This window comes from Uloborus diversus, chromosome 2 (genome assembly GCF_026930045.1).
Source record: "Uloborus diversus isolate 005 chromosome 2, Udiv.v.3.1, whole genome shotgun sequence".
Classification (NCBI taxonomy): Eukaryota; Metazoa; Arthropoda; class Arachnida; order Araneae; family Uloboridae; genus Uloborus; species Uloborus diversus.
The window spans coordinates 181,388,917-181,415,234 of record NC_072732.1 but is presented as its reverse complement, the minus strand read 5'-3'; the positions used below and the strand labels follow the sequence as shown (position 1 = coordinate 181,415,234).

Below are 26,318 nucleotides of genomic sequence, written 5' to 3'. Positions count from 1 at the left end.
GGGTTCTTTGAATCAGAAAGGAATGGGCCCCGACTGTTGATCCTTCTATTCTGCTTTTGAATTTATGATTTGCCTTATCTGTGTACGGTTATAAAACTATTTCAACGGTGTAGTTATTCAGTAGTACTTAATAACATTCTAAACTACTGGATTTATACATTTTTCTTTTTAGTTTTTTTTTTTTGGTTTTTACGCAGTCGGGTTTTTTATTTTTATTTAATAATTTTTTATTGTTGTTTATAATATGTTTTCTTCATTGAAATATACAATTTTGTTCTGAATATGCCTGAAACGTGTTGGCCGCGACTCGACCCTGGATCCGATGGGTTCGAAGCTGAGCACTCTGCCGATTGAGCCTCTGACTGTCAGTCAGCCTACGCTGTACGGTAATATTAGTAACAAAAACGATAATGTCTCTTTAGAACGAAGAAGATGATGCACAGTGAGACCTATGTGTATAATTCTAAGTAAATAAATGAATGATAAACACAATCTATGCTATTCAAAAGTGATGAATAAGTAATTAAAATGTTTCCTTGCAATACATAAATTTCACTTCTACCGTGCATCTTTATTTTATTTTCTTTTTGAATATTTATAGTATGTAATTAAAATAATTTTAATGAAAGTTAGAATGCATCATTGAGTGCAAATAAGATAGTTTAATAGGTTCAGCACTCCGGTAAACGTGTTATTCTGTCAAAATACGAAAATTTTTATAAAGCAAAGTTTCTTCTGTGCAAAAGAAAATTACTGTGATTAGCGAATGATAAGCATTTTTCATCAATAAAAAAGAAGTTTCCAAATCTCTGGGTCCATTATATAACTCGAATCCCGCAACTTATGGTTTTTTTGAACTCGGGAGTCATTTAGCTATGGGCGTCGCGGCCGGGAGGGGGGGAGGGGCCGGACCCCTTCGATAATTGAGTGTCGGACGATAAAATCCTTTATATGGGGGGAAATCATTACTGTTTTAATTCCAAAAAAAGGGCGATAATTCACAGTTACATAACACATAATTTATTACGTGAAATGCAGTTGTGAAATGTTTAATTATTATGTAATTAAAACAAAAGAATTTTGCGACCACAAAAGGAAAGCAACTGTTTTCAATGAAAGCTTAGAAGCAAAAAATTATTGCTGAAGCGGTGTCAGAAGTCTAAACTACCGCGCAAGCAAGTCCGTCATTTAGAATTTTTACGGAGAAGGGTGAGGGGCAAAGAGTAAATACTCCATGGAAATTATACCAAAAAAAAAAAAAAAAATCAAGAATAATTTTTATTTTCTGCGTCATTTGCTATGGAAGGACTGGAATTTCAGGGTCATACATTACGTCGAGGTTAGAAAAGAAGACGCTTAAGATCCCCAAAAAACTTTTTCTTGGTTTCTACAAAACTTCTGCAATAACAGAAGAGGACCACCTCTAATAACTGATATGTCGCCCTCCCCCCCCCCTTTTTTTTAGACGTTGCCCCTCCAATTTCATTCAAATGATAAAAAGAAGAAAAACTCAGTCTTAAAAATGAACAGGTAGATGATAAATGAAGATATACAATGAAAGTGAAAAGAAATTTTTTTTTTCCAAAATTCAATCTTAAAGTATTATTTAGGAACATCGAGATTCTGTATTATGAAATTACCTTACTTTTGACCTTGAATATCTCAAAACACGCCCCCTTAGAATTTTTCCAAAAAAAAAATACATTTTATAGCTCCAACACTGTTTTTCTACTACACCAAAACTTAGGCTGATATCGCGATGGCAAGGGACTGCAAAAAGATCAGAAATATTTTAATGTTCTAATTATGTTAAAAATGTGTATATTTTTAAAGAAATTCTAAGGTGGCGTGTTTTTAGACATTGAAGGTCGAAATTCACGGTAATTGAACCATGGTGAACACATGAAAACGTTCACACCGTTGACACACGGTGAACCTTGAAACTTAAACCTGTCGTAAGAAAACCATGTTTTATACCAATAGAAAGCTCTATTCTTTAACTTTACAATGGTTTTTAAATTTTTATTCTACTGTAATTAGGATAGAACCATAACAGTCATTTGCATATCACAACTTTCCGTTTATTTTGCACTTTTAAAGTTTTTATCAGCCCTGTATTTCGTAACATTTTTGAAGTAGAGTTATGAAAATGGGCAGGATTACTTATCGTGTTGTATGTGTCCTTCACACGAAATTTCATTAAAATCGGAAATGGTGAGGAGCTCAAGAAGGTGACTGACCTAACATATGGAATTCCACAATGTAAAACATGTGAATATTCTTGATTTTTTTTTCAGTACCTTGCCATTGAGATCCCAGTCTAAGTTTTGGTGTAGTGGAAGAATAGTGTTAGGGCTATAAAATATATTTTTTTGAAGAAATTCTAAGGGGATATGTTTTAAGATATTCAAGGTCAAAAGTCACGGTGAATGACCTTGAAACTTAAACCTGTCGTAAGAAAGTCATGTTTTATATCAATAGAAAGCTCTATTCTTTAGCTTTACAGTTGTTTTTGAATTCTTATTCTACTATAATTAAGATAGAAGTTACAGTCATTTGAATGTCTCAACTTTTCGTTTTTTTCGTACTTTTTCAGTTTTTTATCAGCTCTGTATTTTGTAAAATTTTTAAAGTAGAATTCTAAAAATTAGTAGGATAACTTATCTTGACATATGTGTCCCTCACACCAATTTTCGTTAAAATCGGACTTGGTGAGGTCAAAAAGTGATTGATCTGACATGGAATTGCCCTTCTATTTTTTTTATTATTTTTTTATTTTTTCAAAAATCTTTTATTACCAGTTTTTGCTCTGGACGTCATGAAATAAGCAGGGATAATGGTCATTACAAAAGCTGGAGTTATAAATAAAATTTGAGATAGTTTATGGATTCTTTGGGGTGTGTTGTGAAAACGTGTTCTAAAAATAGTTTTCAGCGCTCTTTGTTGATATTAAGTAAGGAGAGCTTCGGATGCTCATATCCGGAGAGATCTTCGCCCATGCTGAAAGAAAAAAAAAGCTTTCCCTCAAAGAAGATTCCTTTTCTTCGTTATGTTGTGTACAAAGTTTCATTAATTACTGAGCAGTAGTTTCGTCGTTAGAGAACTTTAAAGAAGAGTCGTTTAATTATGGACATCATGTATTCAATAAAGTAATAATTGGCATTATCATGAGAGACTCAATACTGTTTCTGAAGTTATTTGCAAACAAATAGTTTTAAATATGTGTGATATTTAAATGAAAAAATGTTTTTGTTTCTTTTTTTACTTTTTTCATAAGTAATTTTAAGTTGTAGATATTTACGTTAGAATACAGGGTGAACTTCATCTTGTCCACCAACATTAATAACCATAACATAACCATAAACATAATGCTGCGTTCGTGACCATATGTACCTCTGAATAGTTTTCTGAACGTTTGTTTTTCCTTCAAAAATGTTAAATATATGTCTTTTTACTCTGTTTAGGAATTGGTTTGATGTTAAAAGTGTTAATTTATGCAGTTACAGTCACGCCCGTTTAGGGGTACCAAATAAAAATTTCGTAAAAGCCGTAACATCATTTTTAAAAGTTAAATAACAAAAAAAACGTGAAGGGGCATTGAAGCTATTATGCCATACATTCGCGAAAAACATTCGCGACTCTATATACTGTTGTAAAATGTATAAAAATAAAACGATGTACAAAATTGGCAACCCCTTAGATTTTGACGGGAGACTCCCACTTTTCAGCGGATCTCCCGCTCTCCTGTTTTTCAGGTAATTTCTCTCGATTTGTTAATGCTCTTTATTATTACTATTTTTTTTATTTATTTAGTTAAATCTTTCCATAATTTAGTTAAAATTTTTCACAATTTATCATGTTACCGCTTCACGATCGTTCTCTGCAGTATTTAACTATGCTAGCTGATGAAATTTGCCCCTCCCCCCCCCCTTTTTACTCGCCCAGTGCAGCAATCAAAATTCTTATCTCGGGAGGGGTTTTTTTTTTATTTGCACCCTGAAATCGGCGGCAAACTAAAGGAATTTAATTATTTTTAAAACTTTATCTGATCTTTTTATTCTCCAATGCTTTTCAGACCTTCCACTTTTAGAATAAATGCAGATATGAAATGTGCTAATGCATTGGAAAGCAATTTTTAGTGAATTATAGTGTTTGCTGGAACTTACTTCATTTCTTGAACTGCAAAATTTATATCTATTTCCAATCTCAAACTAATTTTCATGAACGTTTAACGAAGACCTCTACTTTTTTTATTGAATTTTCTTTATTTCTGCTTCGTAGTAAGAGTAAAACCCTGTGTTTTGGAAACATACCGAACACGTGCTTCGCCGAAAATTGCCTGCCGTGATTGAAGTTTCAATCCATTTACATCATGTGAATGTTTCAATCATTTTGAATAATGGAAGTTATTTTAACCAATGCTATACTGCAGAAGTAGGGGACTGATTTTGAATCTTATCAGAAGTGGGTTCTGTTAGACATAATTGCTGTAAAAGATAAAAAATTCACTTGTGCTTTTTTATTTAAACTAAAGAAATAATTAATAAAATGCAACAATGCTTGATTTTAGTATTTTGGTGATTTTAAAACCAGCAGCAATTGCTTTGTTCACAAATATATATATATATATATATATATATATATATATATATATATATATATATATATATATATATATATATATATATGTGTTTTTAATTTAAAGTTGGTCACAAAAAAAAAAAAAAAAACTCATGATTTTCCCCCTTGTAATGTTGGCCACTCTTTATTTGTATGGTAAAAATTTATTAAAGTACCCAAAGTTACGACAGTCTCCCCCTACAATTTGGAATTTTCAGTTGTTGTTTTTTTTTTTTCAATATGCTGACGTTGTCTTACTCTACATGTAGTGTTAATAAATAATAATTCTCTATTTGGTTGTTTTATGTATTTGAATAAAAGTACAATTCCATTTAAATTTAAATCACTTTACAATAACCACGTCCGAAATCTCAGTAGAAGGTTTCTCAGAATGTACCGAGAGCTAGACCATCAATCAAGCTTAGTAAACATTTTTTTAAATCAATACAACTCAACATCTATACATTTTTCTTAACAAAATTTCTCATTCTTATGAATTGAACATTACAAACTATTCCTTATGTTGCTTATTTTTCGAAGACTGAGAAAGTGACATGAGATGGTGCACGCAGTGGCGTAGCTAAGGGGAGGGGGCGGTCCGCCCCGGGCGGCACTTTTCTAGGGGCGGCAAATTGGCCCTTTTGATGTGGAGAAATTAAATGTATTGTAACGGATTCGGTGCGACTTCCACTTTCTTGAAATGAAGACACAGTTCTTGATAAAAACACAGGAAATTTATTTACACTATGTACAGGAAAGATCTTCAACAACTGCTAAATTATTCATCAGCAATTAAGCAATTATCACACAACACCGTAAACTCAACGGTTACACACGTATTTACTTCCAAATACGAAAACAACACAGCGAGAATGCCTCGCAATAAACAGAGCAAAAATGCTATCAGTTCGAAATCTCAATCGAAACTAACTGTTTATCCATCGCTAACGGCTTAAATACACCGAAAAGAATTTTCTCAAATATTCCACACGCTTCTCGAAATGCGTTGACCGTTATCAAATTTTATCAATGAACAAAAAGGGAATAGGGGTCGTATATTTTAGCCATATGAAAAAGGGGTTGTATATTCATTACGGGAAACTATTTACAGGTTACGTTACTACAATAATTACTATTTACAGGATTTGTAACATTGCCCCCTTCCTAAGGACTGCACGTCCCGGGCAGTACAATCCCCAGAAAGGGTGCCAAACTTCATCACATGTTCACAAATATACACATTAATTAATAACTAACAGATACAGAAAATACAATAATAACAAGAAATATTACTAAACATTAAAAGCAAAAGTTATCTACAACTTTTATGTTATCAACCATGGTTGTTTACGTAATACTCATGAACTATGGCCATAGTATGGGGCTAACCGATCATAATGTACAACCCTAGGTTTTGCATTTGGTGATTTCTGGATCCTCACTACGACGTCATTCAGTCGGTTAAGGACTTTATAGGGTCCATCCCAATGCGACTGCAATTTGGGTGAAAGACCTTTCCGTCGGATGGGATTCCATAACCAAACCTTGTCGCCTTCGTTGAATTCATGTCCAGTAGATCTTGTGTCGTATCGGGTCTTCATCTTCTCCGCCGCGATGTTGATTCGCTCTCGTGCGAAGTTATGAACGTCTTCCAACCGGGCCTGGAGATCCTGGATGTACTCCTCAGGCGATGCAGGCGCATCCGGAGGACGACCGAAGACGAGATCACAAGGTAGCCGAAGCTCTTGTCCGAAGAGCATCTGAGATGGGGCAAATCCGGTAGTCTCGTGGACAGCACTGCGGTAGGCCAGCAGGAACAAAGGTAGCTTCTTGTCCCAATCCTGTTGATTTCTGGAGACCATAAGCGAGAGATTATTCAGGATTGTGCGGTTAAATCTCTCCACCATGCCGTCCGATTGTGGGTGTAGTGGTGTTGTCCTAGTTTTCTCAATTCCGAGAATTTGACATAGGCCCTTAAACACAGCAGAGATGAAATTCCTCCCTTGATCGGAATGAATCTGCAAAGGTGTTCCATATCTCGAGATCCAGTGTTGGACTAGAGTCTCTGCTACGGTGGTAGCCTCTTGATCTGGAATGGGATATGCTTCCGGCCATTTGGTGAAGTAGTCGATGGAAACAAGAATGTATTTGTTCCCATCAGCAGTTCTTGGTAGAGGACCCAGGATGTCAATCCCAATTCGTTCGAAAGGAGCTCCAACGTTGTACAGATGTAGCTTCCCTCTGCTTCTCTTCTTCGGTCCTTTACGAGCAGCACAGGCGTCACAAGAATGGCACCACTTCTCCACGTCATCCTTCGCCTTGCTCCAGAAGAAGCGCTCCCGAACTTTATTGAGGGTTTTCAAGACACCAAAATGTCCTCCAGTCGCACTACTATGTATTTCTTTCAAAACATCTGAAATCCTTGATCGGGGAAGTAGTAACTGCCACCTAGATGTTTTACCGTCGTCAGATTCCCATTTTCGGTGTAGCACGCCGTTCCGTAAATGGAGCGAGTTCCATAAAGCCCAGTATCTTTTTGTTGCAGGACTGAAGATGGAAACGTCCTGCCAGCTAGGTCGCCGACTGTCACTCTCCATGAACTCCAAAATTGGTTTTATGTCAGGGTCTTCAAGTTGATCTTTTCGAACTTGGTCGTCACTCCATGGATCAGGTTCTGATGATGTTGGGGTCACTGTCACCTGATAGGCAGTTGGGCTAGTCGTTCCATACTGTTTCTCGATTCGGGAACAATAATTGCAGTTCTCAGGACAAGGTCTCCTTGATAAAGCGTCTGCATTACCGTGAGACAGCCCTTTTCGGTGCTTGATCTCCATGTCATATTCCTGGAGCCGCTGTATCCACCTGGCTATCTGGCCTTCTGGATTCTTGAAGTTCAAAAGCCAAGTTAACGAGGCATGATCTGTCCGAAGCAGAAATTTTCGGCCGTAGAGGTAATGATGGAAGTGTTCTACAGCTTTCACTATGGCCAGTAACTCCTTTCGGGTGACGCAGTAATTTCGCTCCGACTTTGATAAGCATTTGCTCCAGTAAGCGATGACATGTCCATTTCCGTCAATTTCTTGGGATAAAACAGCTCCGATGCCCTCGTTGCTCGCATCAGTGTCCAGGATAAAGAATTTTTCAGGCTGAGGATAGGCGAGGATAGGCGTTGATGTTAAAGCCTCCTTCAGTCGTAGAAATGCAGCTTCGCATTCTGTGGACCATTCAAACTTTTGCTTGCTCTCCGTCAGCTTATGCAAAGGTCGTGCGATGTTGGAAAAACCCTTTACAAACTTCCTGTAGTACGTGCAGAGCCCCAGGAAACTTCGCAGCTGATGGATGTTTTCGGGACGACTCCAACTCCTGACCGCAGATACCTTTTCTGGATCGGTTTGTACACCTTCAGAAGAGATGATGTGACCAAGGTAGTTCACTTCCCGGCGGAACAAATTACATTTGGACGGGCTTAACTTCAAATTGGCTTCCTTAAGCTTTTGCAGCACCTTCCTAAGATTTGCCAGATGTTCTTCGAAGCTGCGTCCCACGATGATGATATCGTCTAAGTAGACCAGACAGGATTCGTAAGAGAGTCCTCTTAACACTGTCTCCATAAGACGCTCGAACGTAGCTGGTGCATTGCAGAGGCCGAAGGGCATAACTTTGAACTGCCATAAGCCTTGTCCAGTTGTAAACGCTGTCTTCTCTCGGTCATCAGGGTGTATCTCAACCTGCCAGTAGCCGCTCTTCAAGTCCAGGGTCGAAAACCACTTGTGTCCGGAAAGAGTGTCCAAGGTGTCGTCTATCCGTGGAAGAGGGTAACTGTCTTTCTTGGTGATTTCATTCAGTCGTCGGTAATCGACACAAAATCTGGTGGAGCCATCTTTCTTTCGGACCAAGACGATGGGAGAGGCCCAGGGACTGGATGACGGTTCGATTACATCATTCTCCTTCATCTCTTTCAGGAGGGTCTCAACCTCTTCCTTCTTGGCGAACGGTAGTCGTCTTGGATGCTGTTTAATAGGGAGGTGTTCTCCAGTGTAAATCCTATGCTGCGTTAAATTCGTACGGCCAACATCCTCCGATGTAGATGAAAACAGATGCTTGAAGTCGTCCACCAATTGTTCCGCAGCAGTTCTTTGATCCTTCGATAAGGGTGCACTCCCAATTAACTTCGATGTCAAGGACTCAGAAGACACAGTCTCGGGGGAATTGATTCTTCTAATGATGCAGTTTACGGGAGTACAAGTTGCTAACACTTCGCCTTTCCGGATATTCCTTGGCCTTTCACTCACGTTGGCGACTCTCACAGGAATTACATCCTTGGAAAGGTCCACAAGCGTAGATGCCACCAGCACTCCTTTTGGGTTATTGCTTAAGTTGGGGTATTCAATGAGTCCAAATCTAAAACTATTGCTTTCTTCAATGGAGCCGGGTATTAATGATTCTGACCTTGAGGGAATCGATAAATCTGTTTGGGCAATTATTTGATGAGCGGATTTTACATCACTTTCTGCGGGAAAGACTGCTATGTCTTCTCTCGTCGAGTGCAGCTCGTTAGTCTTGAAGTCGAGGTTGAAGTCATACTTCTTTAAAAAGTCCAATCCGAGAATGAAGGGGTCTATGATAGCAGCAACGAATGCGGTATGATGGTAAATGGCATTTCCAAACACAATTTCTAAGTTCACTTTACCTTCAATCTCGATCTTGTCACCTGTCACAGTTTGGAGGGTAACGCAGGGCGGCGTCCACAGAATGTTGAGTCCAAATTGACGAGCCACATCTGTTCTAATGATCGTAACATTGGCTCCAGTGTCAATAATCAGTTCGCAGGGAAACCCGTTTACATATGCGTAAACAAACAGTCCATTACTGCCGCCACTCGTCGATGAAATCTGGAAAACTTTAAGATGGGGCTCATTCCAATTTGGCGACCTCCGCCCCGCGAGATTGCCATGGCTTAGTTTTCCTGGACCTGCGAGGGAGAGGTGCTCTTCCCTCTGGTTTCTTGGCGAGCTCCACAGTTTCTTCTTAAGTGACCCTCGCCGCCACATTTCCAGCACTTAAGTGATTGTCCATTTTGGTACTTGGGAGCCGAAGTCCTTTTGAGGATTCCTGCAATTTCTTTTATTTGCTTTTCCAGTTCAGCAAAGCGTGACGAAACCGGATCAGGCTCATCAGTTTTCACGCCGCGGATTGAATGGCGATCCTTGCGGGTTGCTTGCTGGGCGGCCTCCAACTTCATCGCATACACAACAGCCGAACTCAGGTCCTTGACATCCGCCATCCGTAGAGCTTTCTGGATTTCCGGATCTCGAACCCCGTCGATGTAGTAGTTGAGTGCCAGGTTGTCTCGAACATCCGCAGGACAGTCGCAAAAAGCAAGATGAGACAGTCTCTCGACGTCCACCGCTAGCTCTTGCAGGGTTTCCCCGGTTTTCTGGAAACGGGACTTCAACTGGAGTCGGCTGAAGTCTTTCTGGCACTTCTCACCGAAGCGAAGCTCCAACGCAGATGTGAGGGCGGCGAAATCCAGGCGCTGGCTGTCCGGAAGGGTCTGAAGAATGTCCGCTGCGTCACTTCTCAGGGATGCTGCAAGATGGCAGGCCTTGGTAGCAGAGTCCCATCCGTTCGCTTCCGCCACTATCATGAATTGAGTTTTGTAAACCTGCCACGAAGTTTTCCCATCAAATGTGGCAAGTTTAATGGACGGTCGAGCAACCGATGTGGGAGCGCCAAACTGTACAGAGCTGCTTTCCGCGATCGCCAATCTCCTTTCCATGTTTTTAATTTTCTCATCCACATGATTTTCAACTGTTGCGATACTGTTTTCTACTGTTTCAAACTTTTCATCAAAAGCATCAACTCGATGCTCTATCTCATTAAATTTGTTTTCCATCACAGTCTTTACCGAAGTAAGGTCGTTTTTAATTTCCTCTTGGTTAGAAGCTAAATCATTTTTCAGTACCATTAAATCACTTTTCAATTGTTCTTGATTAGCCGCAATGTCATTTTTTAATTGTTCTTGATTTGCAGTAAAACTTGCAGTCAAATCACTCTTTAATTGTTCTTGATTAGCCGCCATATCATTTTTTAATTGCTCTTGATTAGCCGCCAAACTTTCAGCCAAGTCACTTTTCGCAGCATTAATTGCTTCCAGAAGTTGTTTTAATTGGTCATCCATTGCGCGAGTAATCACCATAAAAACAAAGTCTATAAATTCAAACAGTCTTTATGAAAAAATGTCCAAAGTCAAACTTACTCCAAGAAAGTCCAGAAGAGGCCCCACGTTGGGCGCCAATTGTAACGGATTCGGTGCGACTTCCACTTTCTTGAAATGAAGACACAGTTCTTGATAAAAACACAGGAAATTTATTTACACTATGTACAGGAAAGATCTTCAACAACTGCTAAATTATTCATCAGCAATTAAGCAATTATCACACAACACCGTAAACTCAACGGTTACACACGTATTTACTTCCAAATACGAAAACAACACAGCGAGAATGCCTCGCAATAAACAGAGCAAAAATGCTATCAGTTCGAAATCTCAATCGAAACTAACTGTTTATCCATCGCTAACGGCTTAAATACACCGAAAAGAATTTTCTCAAATATTCCACACGCTTCTCGAAATGCGTTGACCGTTATCAAATTTTATCAATGAACAAAAAGGGAATAGGGGTCGTATATTTTAGCCATATGAAAAAGGGGTTGTATATTCATTACGGGAAACTATTTACAGGTTACGTTACTACAATAATTACTATTTACAGGATTTGTAACAGTATTTTCCAAATAAGAAAATTATGGTTTTAATCTGTTACTGCAGGTAAGAAAATCTCTTCTTAAAGCACTCAAAAGAACAAAATCACTTTTCTGGGGCATAATGGACAGTTTAAGTCTTTAAGTATTCCTCTAGTTTTCAATTATTCCAAGAAAGTGACACCATAAACGATGAAAAGAGCGGCTCAAGTCATTTCAAACCAAACTTTCCCAGAAAATTATGCGTGTTTCAACACTCAAATTTATGATTGGAAGCTCGATAATAATAAGAAATTCTATACCTAACTTGAGCTGCTCTTTTCTTTGTTTGCGGTGTCATTTTATTGGAATAATTGAAAACTAAAGTAATACTTAAACATTCCATTCTGATCCAGAAAAGTTTTCTCTTTTTTAGTGCATTATGAAAAGTTTTTTTTTTAAATCCGTTATTTAGACTGTAGAGTAGGGTGGAACAAAAAAAAAGTTTTTGATTTTCAATTTGCCGTAGTGCGGAAAAGTTGCCTTTTCATGCAAACAAGATGTAAAAAAAATATGAAAAATATTGAAGCACGTCTTGAGGTGCCGCAAAGAGCATAAAGTTTTGCAAAATTGCTATTTTTGCTACATTTTAAATTTTTAAAAAAATTTTTCAAATTTATCTTTATGCTTCAAATGCTGCCGAAAAGCAATTTTTATGCTCAACAGGTCGCACAATAACTTTTTTTTGTTGTTCGGATTATGTCTTGAGGTGCCGCAAGAGCAAAGTAAGTTTCGCAAAAATGCACTTTTTGCCGAATGCACTGGCATCTGGGAGCTTGAGTCATTGCAGCAGCGGATGTTTAAATGGGGCGGGGCTGGTCAGCAGTGATTTGTGTGAGTGGGGCCAAGCTCAGATCAGGTGTCAATTTCTTTGTCGAGTTGAGTTAGTGAGTAACTTAAAATTTCGTTAGTTGGTAAAATACTTCGTTGTTGTGATTTGCAATGACTCAGTCTAAACAAGTGCAGACGAGACAAATGTCAGAATGTCCTATTTTTGGAATATTTAGCGATTTCAATGAAGTTTTACTACCCACTTACGAAGATGTAATGAAATGCTACTGTTTTATTAGACACGGCCTAAAAAGTGCGGCTGGAAAAGATCTTTCTGTAAGTGAAGTATATATGACTTTTTAGTTTCTAGAATAGATTACATTTAATCAAGAGCTTCTTTGAGACAACAGGAATAGAAGCCTAATGGATTCTTAGATGGTAAAACAAAAGAATCAAACGAATTTAAAGACAAACAAAGTCAACAGCTGGAAACCTGTTCTAATCTTCCTGTGGTTACTTCCTTACCCATTGAAAATAACCTTCTTTTTGAGAACATACTGGACATAAGTACCGATCACAAATATGTATTGGAAATGTGTTTCACTATATCAAGTGGGACTTGCTCACTAGATTTATCTTCAAGGAAACTGGGAAAACTTACCCACTCCAGATGACTTACATTTGCAAACCGTATATTTCGATTATACGTGGCAACTAAAAATCCGACTGAAAATCTCAAGACTCTGACTCAGTACATTGTTAAAGTGTAGTAAAATCTAGTTTCCTTGATATGGGCGTGGCATTTCGCTAAAATTGTTCAAAACAAATAATAATACTGAAATATATTAATAGTAATCATTATTCATTCATACATTTTCAAGAAAGGATCCATTTCTTGTACGGATGAAGTGGGCAATGCGTATGCTCCTTTGTGGTTTAACATCAAGTTAAAACCTTCGCGTACTTACAGCTCTAAACATTTATTTGAACGTATCTTACATTCACGATCTCTCTCTCATGATTTTAAGCACATTATAGACCAGGTTACATAAAGAAATGGGTATTTTGATGCAACAGAAAATCTCCATTTGGCTATGTTATGCAAAGAGCGTAGAAATGTAAGAGAACTTGGATAACGACGTGTGTTGAATGCAAGAACACAAAGTAGAGGTGGGGTTAAGAAGTTTAAAGTTCAACAAATTAATTTTTGCTGCCAAAGATTACAACAATTTGATCTCATGGGGGGGAAAAATGAAATAACCGAACCCCCCCTGGTAAAACATTTGTCTAGTGAATCCCTCAAAGTGAAACTTGTAACCCGTAAGCGGTTCTTAAAAAGTATGGTGCAGTCACAGGAGACGAAAAATTGACTCAAGAATTATTTGGAAGAAAGAGTTATTTGGTACAGAAAAAAAAACACTTTAATATGTCAAATAAGTAGATACAAACATCATACAGGTTTAACCATTTATTTACAATCAATTAAGAATACTTTGAATGGCAAAAATGGAATTGTTAATGTCTTTTATAGTATTCTAGTGATACCCGCACGGCTTTGCCCATTGTAGGAAAATTAAAAGGTCATTTGGTTTGCTTGTATATTTACAAATAATGTAAGAAGAATTTCTCGCCAATTGGCTTGCCCATGGTACGGTTCCACGTTATAACAACTTGGTAATTTACTCGCCCATCATATAATTTTGCTCGGGTAAATGTGATTAAAATTGGAATAGAAAAAGAACAAAATCGAATTTTCGAAAAATCGCTTCGAGGTGCATACCCCCATGCTACCAACTAACTTTGTGCCAAATTTCATGAAAATCGGCCGAACGATCTAGGCGCTATGCGCTTCACAGAGATCTAGATCTCCAGACAGACTTTCAGCTTTATTATTAGTAAAGATTATGATTTTTTTTTAAACTGTATTTTTTAATTAGTATTTTTTTCCTAATATAATGCTTAAAAATGTATTTACTGCCATATTTTGTGCTGTTATATACATTAGGAAAGCATAAAAAGGAATTTCATTGTTAAATGGAAATTTCGGCAATTATCAAACTTTAAGCTCGTTGCGGCACCTAAAGATGTTGTAGTAAAGCAATGAAATTTCTTCTGCTTCTTTTTATACTTAAATGACAACTTTTCCCCCCTACGGCAAACCAAAAAAATTGAAAAAAAAATTAACGTCATTTTCGTTCCACCCCACTGTAGAGGTTAACTTTCGGAAGACGAAAACAATGAACTTTTCCAATTTTTTTTAAAAGAAAAAGCTAATACAGAATTTTAGTTTAGAATTTTTCTTGAAAGCCTGCTCGTGAAACAAAAATTTCCTTTTTTTACTTCAGGAAACTTGTGACAAGAGTAAGAAAAAGGGAGGGAGGTGTAAAATGTTACACAAAACAATTTATTGCTCATCACACTTCATGTGCTTCAGAGTTTGCTTTGATTTCCCACTCTTTACGAGAGTTCTCTTCTTTAAACGAAGTTTAAGGGATTTCCGTTTCCTCGCTTTTGAGAGTAGATAATCTATCCGACAATTTTAGATCACATGTTAATCTGTTCCTTATGGGAGGTAAGCGAATTTCATTTTTCAACATTTGAGTTGGACCCTCAACTTATCCAAACATAGTCTAAAATGCGTTTTAAAGTATTCAGTTTCAAATAATTCCGGTTGGGAACATCTCCCACCCCCAATCTGTAGTCGAACAGTGCGAAAATGTTTTTAAATAGGGGAGCGCTTTAATATCTTATCCCTTTTCTTGATATCACCAAAGGTAGTTTAGAAATACGTTTTTAGACTTCAATCTTCAAAAATTTCTAGACATAGTGCCTAACCCTACCGTTTTCTCTAACGTAGCAAACAGAACCAAAAAGTACATATTTAGGCATTTAATTCTGAAAACTTTCCAGGAGAAAACTCCCACCTTCTCTTCTAAAGTCTCAACATCTAGCTTAAAATTACGTTTTTAAAGCTTGGATACTTCAATATCAATTTGTGAAACAGGATTTGAACCCTGACTGTCCTTGATCTCCCTAAGTGATCAAATATAGCCTATAATACGTTTTTATGACTTCAATTTTGGAATTTTTCCAAGACAGATATCTTAGTCGCCCTCCCCTCTCCAAAGATGAAAACTGCGTTTTTAAAACTTCAATTTTGAAAAATTTCCGATGAAAGAACACTTCACCCCTTTTCCTTACGTCCCAAAGATAGCCCAAAATTTTTTTCTTAGAAATTTGCGTGAGTAGGAGAGCTCGCTAACCCTTCCTTCTGACTGATATTGTAAAATAGTATTCAGCTTTAAGAATGATTTTTAGAGGGAAACCTCTCTCTGTGCCCTTTTCCTCCTAACATTATAAAACAAAGCCCAAAGTCGGACGTCAATTACGGACATTTTTCAGGAGAGAACTGCTTGGCTTCGCAACTTTTTTAAGCCATTAGGAAACTTTTCAACGTCACCAAAGACAGCCTATAGTTCTGTTTTTGAGACTTCGGTGCCAAAAAATTTCCAAAGAAAGAACCCGAGCCTTCCCCTTTCATCCAAACCACCAAAGATACCCTTAAAATTGATTTCAATTTAAAAAACATCTCAGTAAGAAACCTCAGTGCTTCTTTCCCCCCTAACGCCTACAACTGCGTAAGTATACGCATTAGGGTGGGCCGAAATAAGCCGAAATTTTTTTTTTCCGAAATCAATTTTTGGATAGCGCGCAAAAGTTGCGTAGTGAGCTAGTTAGAACTCACAAAAAATTTCTTGGATATTAAAAAATATCTAGCCAGCGCTATTTGACACTGAAAAACCGAAAAAAAAGAGAAAAGTGAATTTTTGTCGAAATTTTTTTTAAAAAACTAAATTTCAAATATTTTGCTGTAATGAACCTAAAATGTTATATAATGAACCAGTTCGAGCCAATAAAATGTTTCATTGATTTTAATTAGCATTTAACCGTTCTTTTCCGATATCAAAAATTGGAGAAAAATGAAAAAAATTGAAATTCTTTAAAAACAAATGAAAATTTTTTTTCAAAAATATATCATAGACAAATTAATTAAATAGCACTATTAATCATAGCAATTATTTTCACGCAATAGTATCATACATTTTCTAGAATTACACATAAAGATAATAAAATTTTGAGAAAGAAATGTTCTAATTTGATTTATAATACCTCATGCATAATGAATATTATTTTTTGGAATAATATTGCCCCTTGTTATCAAATGATGGACGTTCTTTCCTAGCTTGAAGTTTGGCACGAATGTATCCATCTCGAGCAGTTTCACCACGAACTTTTATTGCAGCTTCGGTTACTAGTTTCACACAACGTTCCACAGCTTGCGTGTGACAGGGAAATGTCTCGAAAGTGAACTTTGTAGGCTGTTCTTTGCACATTTCTTTCAATTGTTGGTTTTTTAGATGCATTGTAAGAGGTATCTCTGTTACAACACAGTTTGCCCAATCAACTAAATCAACACAATCAACGGCTTCAAAATTGAGTTAGGACGCTTAAAAAATCGTACACCATCCGAGCTCTTCGTCTCCTTATATCTAGAGTTCAGAATGCGCCTAACAGCTAATTCCAGAATGTATTTTCTTGAGTCAAACAACACTGTCAACAGTAGCTGTTCAGGATGAGCGAAATATGCATTATTTGAGTGAACTTTGAGAACTATCTCCTTAACGTTGTCTGGAAACTGCCTTGCAAGAGAAATCATTTTCCAAAAATGTTGGGCACCATACTGGCAGTTCGGTTTCATTTTTATTTCAAACCACATTGGAGCATAAACTAACATTACGTGCTTTACAAGCATTGTAAGATTTTCTGATGGAGTTAGAGTGCCTATATACAAACGCAACAAACGGTTTGCAGTTGTCAGCCATCGCGCATGACTGAGTTTGCCTGGGCTACTGACAGCCACGCTAGAAGGACAACTACCATCTTTTACGGCAAAACAGATTCTGTTCAAATATTGTTGTTCAGTACTTAAATTTTTTTAAATCTTCCACGTCCGAAATCAGAGGATTGCAGTCAATTTTATCAAATTTGACCACTGGATTTTTTTTACAACCTCTAAGAAGTTGTTCGATAGCTCCAGAATATGAATGTGGCCCTTTTGTGCAACCGTCCAATTCCAGAAAAAGATGCCTCAGTGGCAACTCATTAGTATGCAGCGGACATATGTTCCACTGTAAAGGTCTTTTGAGGTATGTCTCAAGTAAACGAATTACTCCACCTTTCCATCTCGTATTTACATTTGTTCCTTCGCATCCAATAACCGATAAGTTAAGCAAGCTCATATTATACTTTTTTGCAAAGCCTATAATACCTTGCGAAATTTCTTTTGCACTTTCACCAACTGTTAGTGATAAATGACCAATGTATTTGCTATCTGGTTCTTCTATCAGTGCTACATGTGCTTCAGATGCTAATTTTTGATGGCTAGATGTCATTTGAAGGGTGTCATCTTTGCGGCCGTCAAAATACAAATTCTTTATAGCTGCTCCTGTAACTGCTCTTAAGTCCCTTTCTCTTAGCTCCCTCCTTTTTTTATCCTTACTTTGTTTTTATCGACTACATATTTTTGCTGTTTAGGGTTGTTAGGACTTGTTGTCAAAGTCCGTCTCTATTTGTCATATATATATATATATATATAATAGTGTTAAAATAATCTTAGGAATAATAGAAGCAGTTGAGCGCCGTTTATTATCCATGAGAAACAATTGGAACCGAAGATGAAAAAATTAGCATCTTATATAACTATTTTTTGTTTGAGTGTGTGCATTTTTTAAAATTGGCGTACAAATGTCGGATAAAATTGATTGAATTTTCAGTTTTTTCCAAGTAACGTATTAAGTAACATTTCAGTATTTACTTAATACGAAACTTTTTTTTTTTCATTTTTCCCATGTTTCAGTCTTAAAGGAGCGTAGCTAAATATTCTATGAAATGTATAAAAGTCTTTGAGGATTTCAACTAATTCACTGACAGATACTTCTAATGTTTGCTGAAACTAGTTTCAAACTTTTATTTTTGCCCCCCCCCCCCCCCTTTTTGAAAAAAAGTGCATTTTTGCCCTTTTTTTCAGTTTTTCAAGGTCAAATAGCGCGGGCTAAATATTAAACAAATTTAGCGAAATTTTTTATGGGTAATAACGGGCCCATATAGCAACTTTTCCGCACTATCCAAAAACAGATTTCCAAAAAATGTTTTTTCGGCCCACCCTAATACGCATGCAATTGCGTTGTCGAAGATAGCCTAAAATTGCATATTTCAGAGCTTAAAATTTTCGCATTGAGTATCCGACCATTCCCGATTTCCCTGACTTCTACGTACCCTAAGCTGCATTTTAAAATGCTGTAAAATTTCCTTTCGTTGCCCACCGATCTCCTAACGTCAACAAAGAAACACTAAAAGAGACTAATTTTGAAAAAAATCGGGAGCAAACTCATGTGCTCTTTCTAATAACTTTGACTTAAATTTAGCAATTTTCTCCAAGTGTGGGCCCTTTAAGAGAATAATAAGGTCTTATTTTTTCTTCAATTAAATTTCTAGTTTAAATTTAAACACGTTGGCAGTTTTGTGTATTAGCTATTTCACAACGAAAGGGCGGCAAATTGAGGATCCGCCCCGGGCGGCAAACACTGTAGCTACGCCACTGGGTGCACGGTGCACTGACTCAACTTTTCTTTCTTTAGCAGGTGCTTCAAAGATCATGGCCGGGCTGATGAACGGAGACCATGTGTCTCCACAGACTAAGCTGGAACTTATCAAGAGGAATCTTCAGGTATGATGTGAGAGGCTTTTTCTATTCTCATGAGCTAGCTACATAATAGTCCGATATATTTTTGTTTTTATAACAGCTGAAGCTTCAAGTATAACACTAGAAGTGTTTGTATGTATTATGCATGCATAAACAATGTTGATCATAAAGAACATAAGTAATTTGTTGTAATATTTTTAACATATTTTTGGTCCAACTTATCATTGAACTCACTTACATAAGTGAAATTTCTTTCTAGGTCTTAGTGGCACCTAAATTTTAAGACTTGTTTATCTGCTGTCAACCTTTTCAGTTCTATTTTGGAGGTGTTTTGTAGTATCCTTTATTATACTAAAAAACAATCCTCTAATAAAGAAATCCTTAAATTATTGAACACAACCATAGACGTTGCAGCAAGTATGCAACTAATGCTGCTTCATATAAAGTGAACATACAACAGGAAAGGTCTGGTAGAGTGAGTAGAATTAATGCATGATGAGTAGAAGATTTAGTATGTATTGCTACTGTCACTTCTGGGGTACATCCCCCTGTGCATACACTGAAAACGTTGGATATCGAGGAACGGCCTTGCTTCACATCTCTTGCGTTGACGGAAAGTTTTGAGAATTCGCCAGGAGCACCAAATTCTAAATCCCACTACAATTTTCATAAGTCACAAGCTCAACCTTCCATTTCGCTCTCTGGCCCAATTCAACATGCACATGAGGCCTCCACTTCCAATACTGCCATAGAAGAACATTCCGGCAGAGGACACTGGCGTACCTTTATTAGCTTAAGCAATATCGGGGCCTCACATTTAGCGTTGACCACTCATCCTCTACTAGCTCCCAAAAATACCATCTTTACATCCACCGCTGGCCGTTATCGAACGTTATATGAGCAGAACTTCGAGTGGCAGTTTTAACCACACACGCAAGGCAATGTTTTATGCAAAAAGTTCCCCTTCAAACTCCTTCGTACTGCCTTATATCCTTTTTCTTCATTTCCAACTGTTGCCATTTTGCTTTTGGGCAGTATATTGTGATGGAATTGTGAATGTTGTTTTTTTCTCGCCCTATGTTGGTGGAGAACATAATTATGCTGTTTACATAACAATGCAATTCAAAGTCTTCTTTTATGTACAGAAAAACATATGGTAAACAGGAGATCACGAGTTTGTATCTCGCCTGCCAGTTCCTCCAAAAAAGAAATGTTTTCCTTATTAACTTCAGGAAATTGAATATAAATATAGTTCTGCACTTCAAAAAATAATTTAAATATAAAATAAAAAGACTTAATTGCAAACAGTATTAATTATATTCTCTGCCAACATAGGGTGGGAAAAAAAACCACATTCACAATTCCATTACTATAACTAAATTGTTCCGCATCATTTCTTTTGCTGTTGCCATTACAAAAAAAAAAGTACAAACAATAAATAAAAAAAGATGAAAAATTTTTACATTGCAGACGACAATTAAAAGTAAAATTAAATTCAAAGCACAGCAGACGATAAGTTAACAAAAAGCCATGACCATGGGGGTTGAAACATGATTTCATTTTTAAAAAATTGTTATGGTTGCAGGATAACACAATTTAATACGTGTTTAAAAGTATCAAAATTGAAAGAATGTTTCTTTCTTTTCTTTTGTGTTAATCATGTGCTGTGATCCCAAATGAAACCAAAAAAAAAGAAAATGATGCTGTCCAAAATTTCAATTGTCAAATTTGGCACCTAAGTTTAAAAACCTGTGGGGCTACTCTGAAATAACTAAGATTTAAAAAAATACAATCTTTGCACCAAATTCAAAGGATTTGTACGACGTTCAACAAGAAACTAGCAAAACAATCCAAATACTTTTACAAACAGAAAGAAAATCTCTGTTGCTTTAAAAGGTTTAAATTTTGAAAAATAAACATGCAAAGAAAGGAGAAGATTAGATTTATCTACTTACCGCCATTAGAAAATTTTCTTTTCTTTCATCCACCTTACCAAAGGAGGAGATGGAAACTGAAAACTATTAAATGATTCCAGTTGAGCTTTTAGCTGCTTGAATGTCAAATCAGTAAGCATTTTCGGTTTTTAGTCATGTCAAGCAAATGAAAGCTTTTGTTCAAATAAGATTATAAAGATTAAAATCCTGACATTTGTAGAGGCTCTATTTTTTAAAAATTGTTTCTTGGACAATTTTTTTTTTCTTTAACTTTTCCAACCTTAAATTGCATTTTGGTCTATGATTAATTGTTTATGCTTTGCTCTGTTACAGGAGGTGCTGGGTGAGGACAAAATTACTGAGATCCTGAAGGAGAGGGACTTAAAGATCTACTGGGGCACTGCTACGACAGGGAAGCCCCATGTTGCTTACTTTGTGCCTATGTCTAAGATTGCTGATTTCTTGAAGGCTGGATGTGAGGTGAGGACTATATTTTCTTTATTCTTATCAAGTTGACATTGACTTCTTGAGAATTTCAGGATTTGAAGGAAAGTTCACAATAACAACTTTCTCTAATTATCAACTGCCAAAAGCAAATTTATGTCTTCTATTTGAAAAAAATTAATCATATTTTTTTCCTTTACTCTTTTGTAGATACTTTTCTACTTAACATGTTAAGTGTTTGCTACTTTAAGCTCAGATCTAATGTAATAAACATTTGACTCTATTCCTGGTCAGACAAATAATTTATTTGTTATTGTGCTCTTATAACAGACTGAAAGTATACTTAATTCTCAAAATATATTAATTAAAGTTCCCATAGAAACCTCAATTACCACATTTCTCTGGAATGTAAAACTAGACAAAATTATCTAAATGTTAGTTACTGGAATTCCTGCCTGAAAATACCGATTGCTTCCTTTATCATGAAAAACAAAAAGATGCTTGTCAGCTGTCGAAGGAGGATTATTCTCTTTCTCAAAGAATAAATATACAGTGGCTCCCAAAAGTGTTCATACACCTTGAAATGTTGTAGTAAAACCTAAATAACGCAAAACTGAATTGGAATATGAAGTCCTTTTTTTTCACACCATTCCCATGCCATTCTGAATAAAACCCTCAAGTTTTTTAAAAATACAGACAAATCTTCTGGTCAAAGTCAAAGAAAAAGTCAACTGGCAAAGTTAACAAAGCGTGATTGGAGATTTACAGTTAAAAAAATTATGAAAAATACACATTTTGGTGCTGAGAAAGTTTCTGCAGAATTGAATGAAACATTTTACGTTTAATTTTCACCTACAATTGTTCACCAAGTGCTCTGATTAGCTGGAGTAAAGGGGACTTCTTCCCGCAGAAATTTTCTTGTTCGTGCAAAAAACAGTAAACTTACGCTTTCCATCGTAAAATCAGTGATAAATAAGCTCAAAACGTTTTGGAACAACGTCTTGCTTATAGATGAAAATAAATTCAATATTTTGCGTTAAATTGTTGAATAACTGTCAATAGAAGAAAAAATGAGGAATTTAGTCTTAAGAACTTACCTGGATCACTTAATCAGGACGGTGAAGGTGTTCTTTTGTAAGGGTACATAACAGCATCAGGATTTGGAAATTCGGAATTTTTTGATGAAATAATGAATCATGCTGTTCACTTAAATATTTCAAAAAAACAATTTTAAACTATTAGCCCAAAATTTGACAATCGGAAACAACTTTGTTTTTTATCAAGATAACGATAAGAAGTACACGATTGCGTTTGGTGCCTCAAAAATTGTCCTTAAACTTAGAAATATCTCTGCAATCACCAGATTTAAACTTAATGGAACATATTTGGAGATATCTGGTGGCTAGATTATGAAAATACACCATTGAAACGAAAAGCGAACTAGAAACAAGACTTGAAGTGCGAATCAATACTTATTTAGAAATTGCATAAAAAAAAGGAAGAAAATACAATGAAATCTATTCCCAGACATTTAAAAGCTGTTGTTGATACTGCATGATATTCTAGTGAATAATACTTTTGTAAAAAGTTAGATTATTTTCTAATTTTTTTACATTTTTTTCAAAGTGTACGAAGACTTTTGTGAGATAAAATTTCCGGCGCTTTTTGGTTTTTATTTTTAAAAAATTAAGTTTTAATGTTTTATTAAAAATTTTCATGTAGTTTTGTTAAAAAAAGATCATAGATCTTATAATTAAATACCTATTCCGAAATATTACTCCTAACCAATGCATAGGGGCCTATTTCATTGAAAGTCGTAGGTGTACGAACAACTTTTGGAGCCACTGTAAGTTGAGAAATTTTATTTGAAAAAAATGAAATGTGATCACTCTTTATACTATCAAATATTAACTTGTTGCTGTAAATAAATTTTATATTAAAATTTACATTAGAAAGAAAATACGTTGAATCTTTTATAAAAATAAAACTTAAGTTGTCTTTATTTTTTTATTTTTTTGTTCTAATTGCATTTGTCAGACTACATTTTTCTTGTGTATGTTTGATGTTATATTATTATACAGGGTTCGTACGCCCTTGAAAAACCTTGAAAAGTGCTTGAAAAATAAAGTTCATTTTCAAGTGCTTGAAAACCTTGAAAAAGTTTTAAAACCTTGAAAAAGTTTCTTAGTGCTTAAATTCTCTCAAAAATCAACGAATTGTGCATAGAAGTTTTAAAAAAGTATTTCACCAATGCAATTTTCTGAACATGTGTTCAGTATGCAACAATGAGAAAAATTGCTTCCGTGTTTGGGATTTCAATCCTATTGCATTTTGATGTTTTTTACAACCGAAAGATATTTTGACATATGGTACCTTACATTAGTTTATTTTTTGTTTAATTTCATTAATTAACAAAGAAATTAATTTGGAAACCATGACAACATTGAACTTACTCGGGTTTCGCGGAAAATTGCTCTTGTGTTTGAAAATTCAATCTTTTTGCATCCTGCAAATATTTAAATATTTTGGCTAATCAAATGTTAGTTTCGCATATGCTACCTTAGATTAGTATATTTTTTGTTTAATTTTAATAAAAAACAAATAAATTTATTTCATGGGAAACATGCCAGCTTGAACGCATTTTTGCATCTTGCAAATATTTAAATATATTCACTAATCGGATGTTATTTTCATATTTGCTACCGTAGATTAGCATATTTTATGTTTAATTTCAGTAAAATATAAGTTTATTTTATGGGAAACATGACAACATTAAACTTAATTCGCGAAAATTTGCTTCCCTTGTTTGAGATTTCAATCCTTTTGCATTTTGTAAATATTTTTATATTTTTGGCCATTAGTAGTTATTTTGACACTGCTACATCAGATTAGCTTATTTTATTTTTAATTTTAATAACTAAAGAGTTAAAGAATTTATTACCTTGGTCTTGTTTAATTATTTGCTCATTTATTTTTGCAATTTTGAATGATTATCTTTACCTAATTTTTGGTCATAACAGATTTTTTTTTAAAACATTTAATAGTTGAGCACCTAACAAATTAACTTAAAGTTTGTTTTTTAAATATAAAGTTGATTTATATAATTTTATTTATAAGTAGTACATCATTTTTTTATGTCTGCTAAAGTAAATAAGGTGTATAACAGGGGTTGTTGTGTTATGATCATTCACTTGAAATTCAGTAGTGTTCGTTTTTCTGCTTTTACCTCCCTATATCTCCAATTTTACCCTTTTCCTCAAATGTTCAGAATTACTACTTTATTAAGGTTGTTGGTACTTGGAGCTTACTGAAAGAGGCTTTAATCAGCAAAGGGGTAGATAGCTTAAGGAGGGTCATTCATCTTCATTTGGATCTAATAAATTGACCAGTACCAGCCTAGCTAGGCCCAGTGCCTGTTGCTGGTTATCAACAGGCACTGGGCATGGTATTTCTATGAAGAATAATTTGACTTAATAAACTATTTTATGAATTGTATGCATAGCAAAAGTTATTGTTGTACATATGTATATTCAAGTAATAGGGGTCTTAGTTTTAAAAATTATTCCCCCCCCCCCCTCGCCCCATTTTGCTCTTTGAAACTTTCAGTTGATTTTTTATGAACTCGCAAATCACAATTACACCTGAATATTATTGCCTTTCTAAATTTAAATTCTAATTTCAACAATAACCCATTTTTTCCCAAAATAAAACTACTTTTGTCATAATATATGTCAGCTTCTTGTGAATCTTTTCAATTTCGAAATATGACTCTATAAATCTGAACTTGCACATTTATTGTCTATTGCAAGTTAATCAATGAAAGCTGAATAGGCTCAAGTTTGCATTCAGAGTATTTATCACTGCTTAAGCTGTTTTTGTATATTTTGAGGTGTAGAGACTGGACTGTGGACTTCGATAAACTTTTCTTACTTCCTAATTTTAAATTTACTCGAGGACAGTTGAAATGCCTTATTGACTGAACAGCTAATAAATACATACGAATAATTGATTTGCATACTTATAAATGATTTGCAAACCTAATATTTTTAGAACTTAATAGTGCAAACTGAAATAACTTTCTGGGTAGTGTTTTTGTCCTAACCGCCCTTATATTGTAATAAACCACTGTATAGATATCGGAAATAAATGTTGAAACCGGGGGGGGGGGAGTGACTTCAAAAACTCCTCTCTGGCAATGCCATTGAGCTTAGGTATTTAAGTTTCTTCCCATAAAAGTTAAAAGCACTTATGAAAGGTTTTTTTTTTAAGTATTAATTTGCTGATTCTAGAAAATATACAAACCTCTGACTGCTGCAACCTTTGAAAAACCTCAAAATTAAACCTCTTGGTATCTGCTTCTCTTTATGATCAAACTTTTCAAACATTTTCAGAAAAACTTTCAACGCAGTAGATCTTTCATCAAAGCATCTCTCGTTGTAGAAAAAGCAATTTTGTTTTCCTATACTTTTTTGTATTATTGCCTTATTTCTATGTGTTTGTAGTAAATGAAATCTGCATACAATATTTTTAGTACAAATTTATGATATTGCCTTGAAAACAAAATTTTTTACCTTGAAAAGTACTTGAAAAGTGCTTGAATTTTTTTCTGCCTAAAGGGTATGAACCCTGTTATAGGTTTTTTCCATTCCTTTTCTTTAAATTTCATTTCATTTTATTTATTTATTTATTTATTTTTCTTTTTTGTAAAAAAAAAGATGCTTATTTTACTGCCATACCAGAAAAATTTTATAACATGGATAATTTATGGTTAAATTTCAATTTGAAATATCAATATAACAAAAAGAAAAGAACAGAAAAGAAAATAGCCACTTCCATCTGTTTTAAGTTTGATAGTAAATGTGAAGACATTAGTGTGAAAAAATACAATGTTAGTTAAATTTTCATCAAAATTATTTTGTCTTTCAATTTGGAAGTGCTTATATGAGAAAGCAATTTGTAGAGTGATAATAGATTTTAAAATA

At 35.3% G+C, this 26,318-nt stretch overlaps 1 protein-coding gene across 2 annotated transcripts in view; it reads left to right on the top strand.

Moving 5' to 3' along the window:
- The window catches only part of LOC129216185 (tyrosine--tRNA ligase, cytoplasmic-like), an 82,559-nt gene that overhangs the window by 34,875 nt on the left and 21,366 nt on the right, over nucleotides 1-26,318 (top strand). The window contains exons 2-3 of one of the 2 annotated variants that reach the window (XM_054850365.1): nucleotides 18,894-18,982; nucleotides 21,226-21,372. In XM_054850365.1, coding sequence (XP_054706340.1) covers nucleotides 18,911-18,982; nucleotides 21,226-21,372 — 219 coding nt within the window. In that variant the 5' untranslated portion in view covers nucleotides 18,894-18,910. The remainder of the gene's footprint in view (nucleotides 1-18,893; nucleotides 18,983-21,225; nucleotides 21,373-26,318) is intronic. The other variant, XM_054850366.1, reaches the window with a different exon arrangement.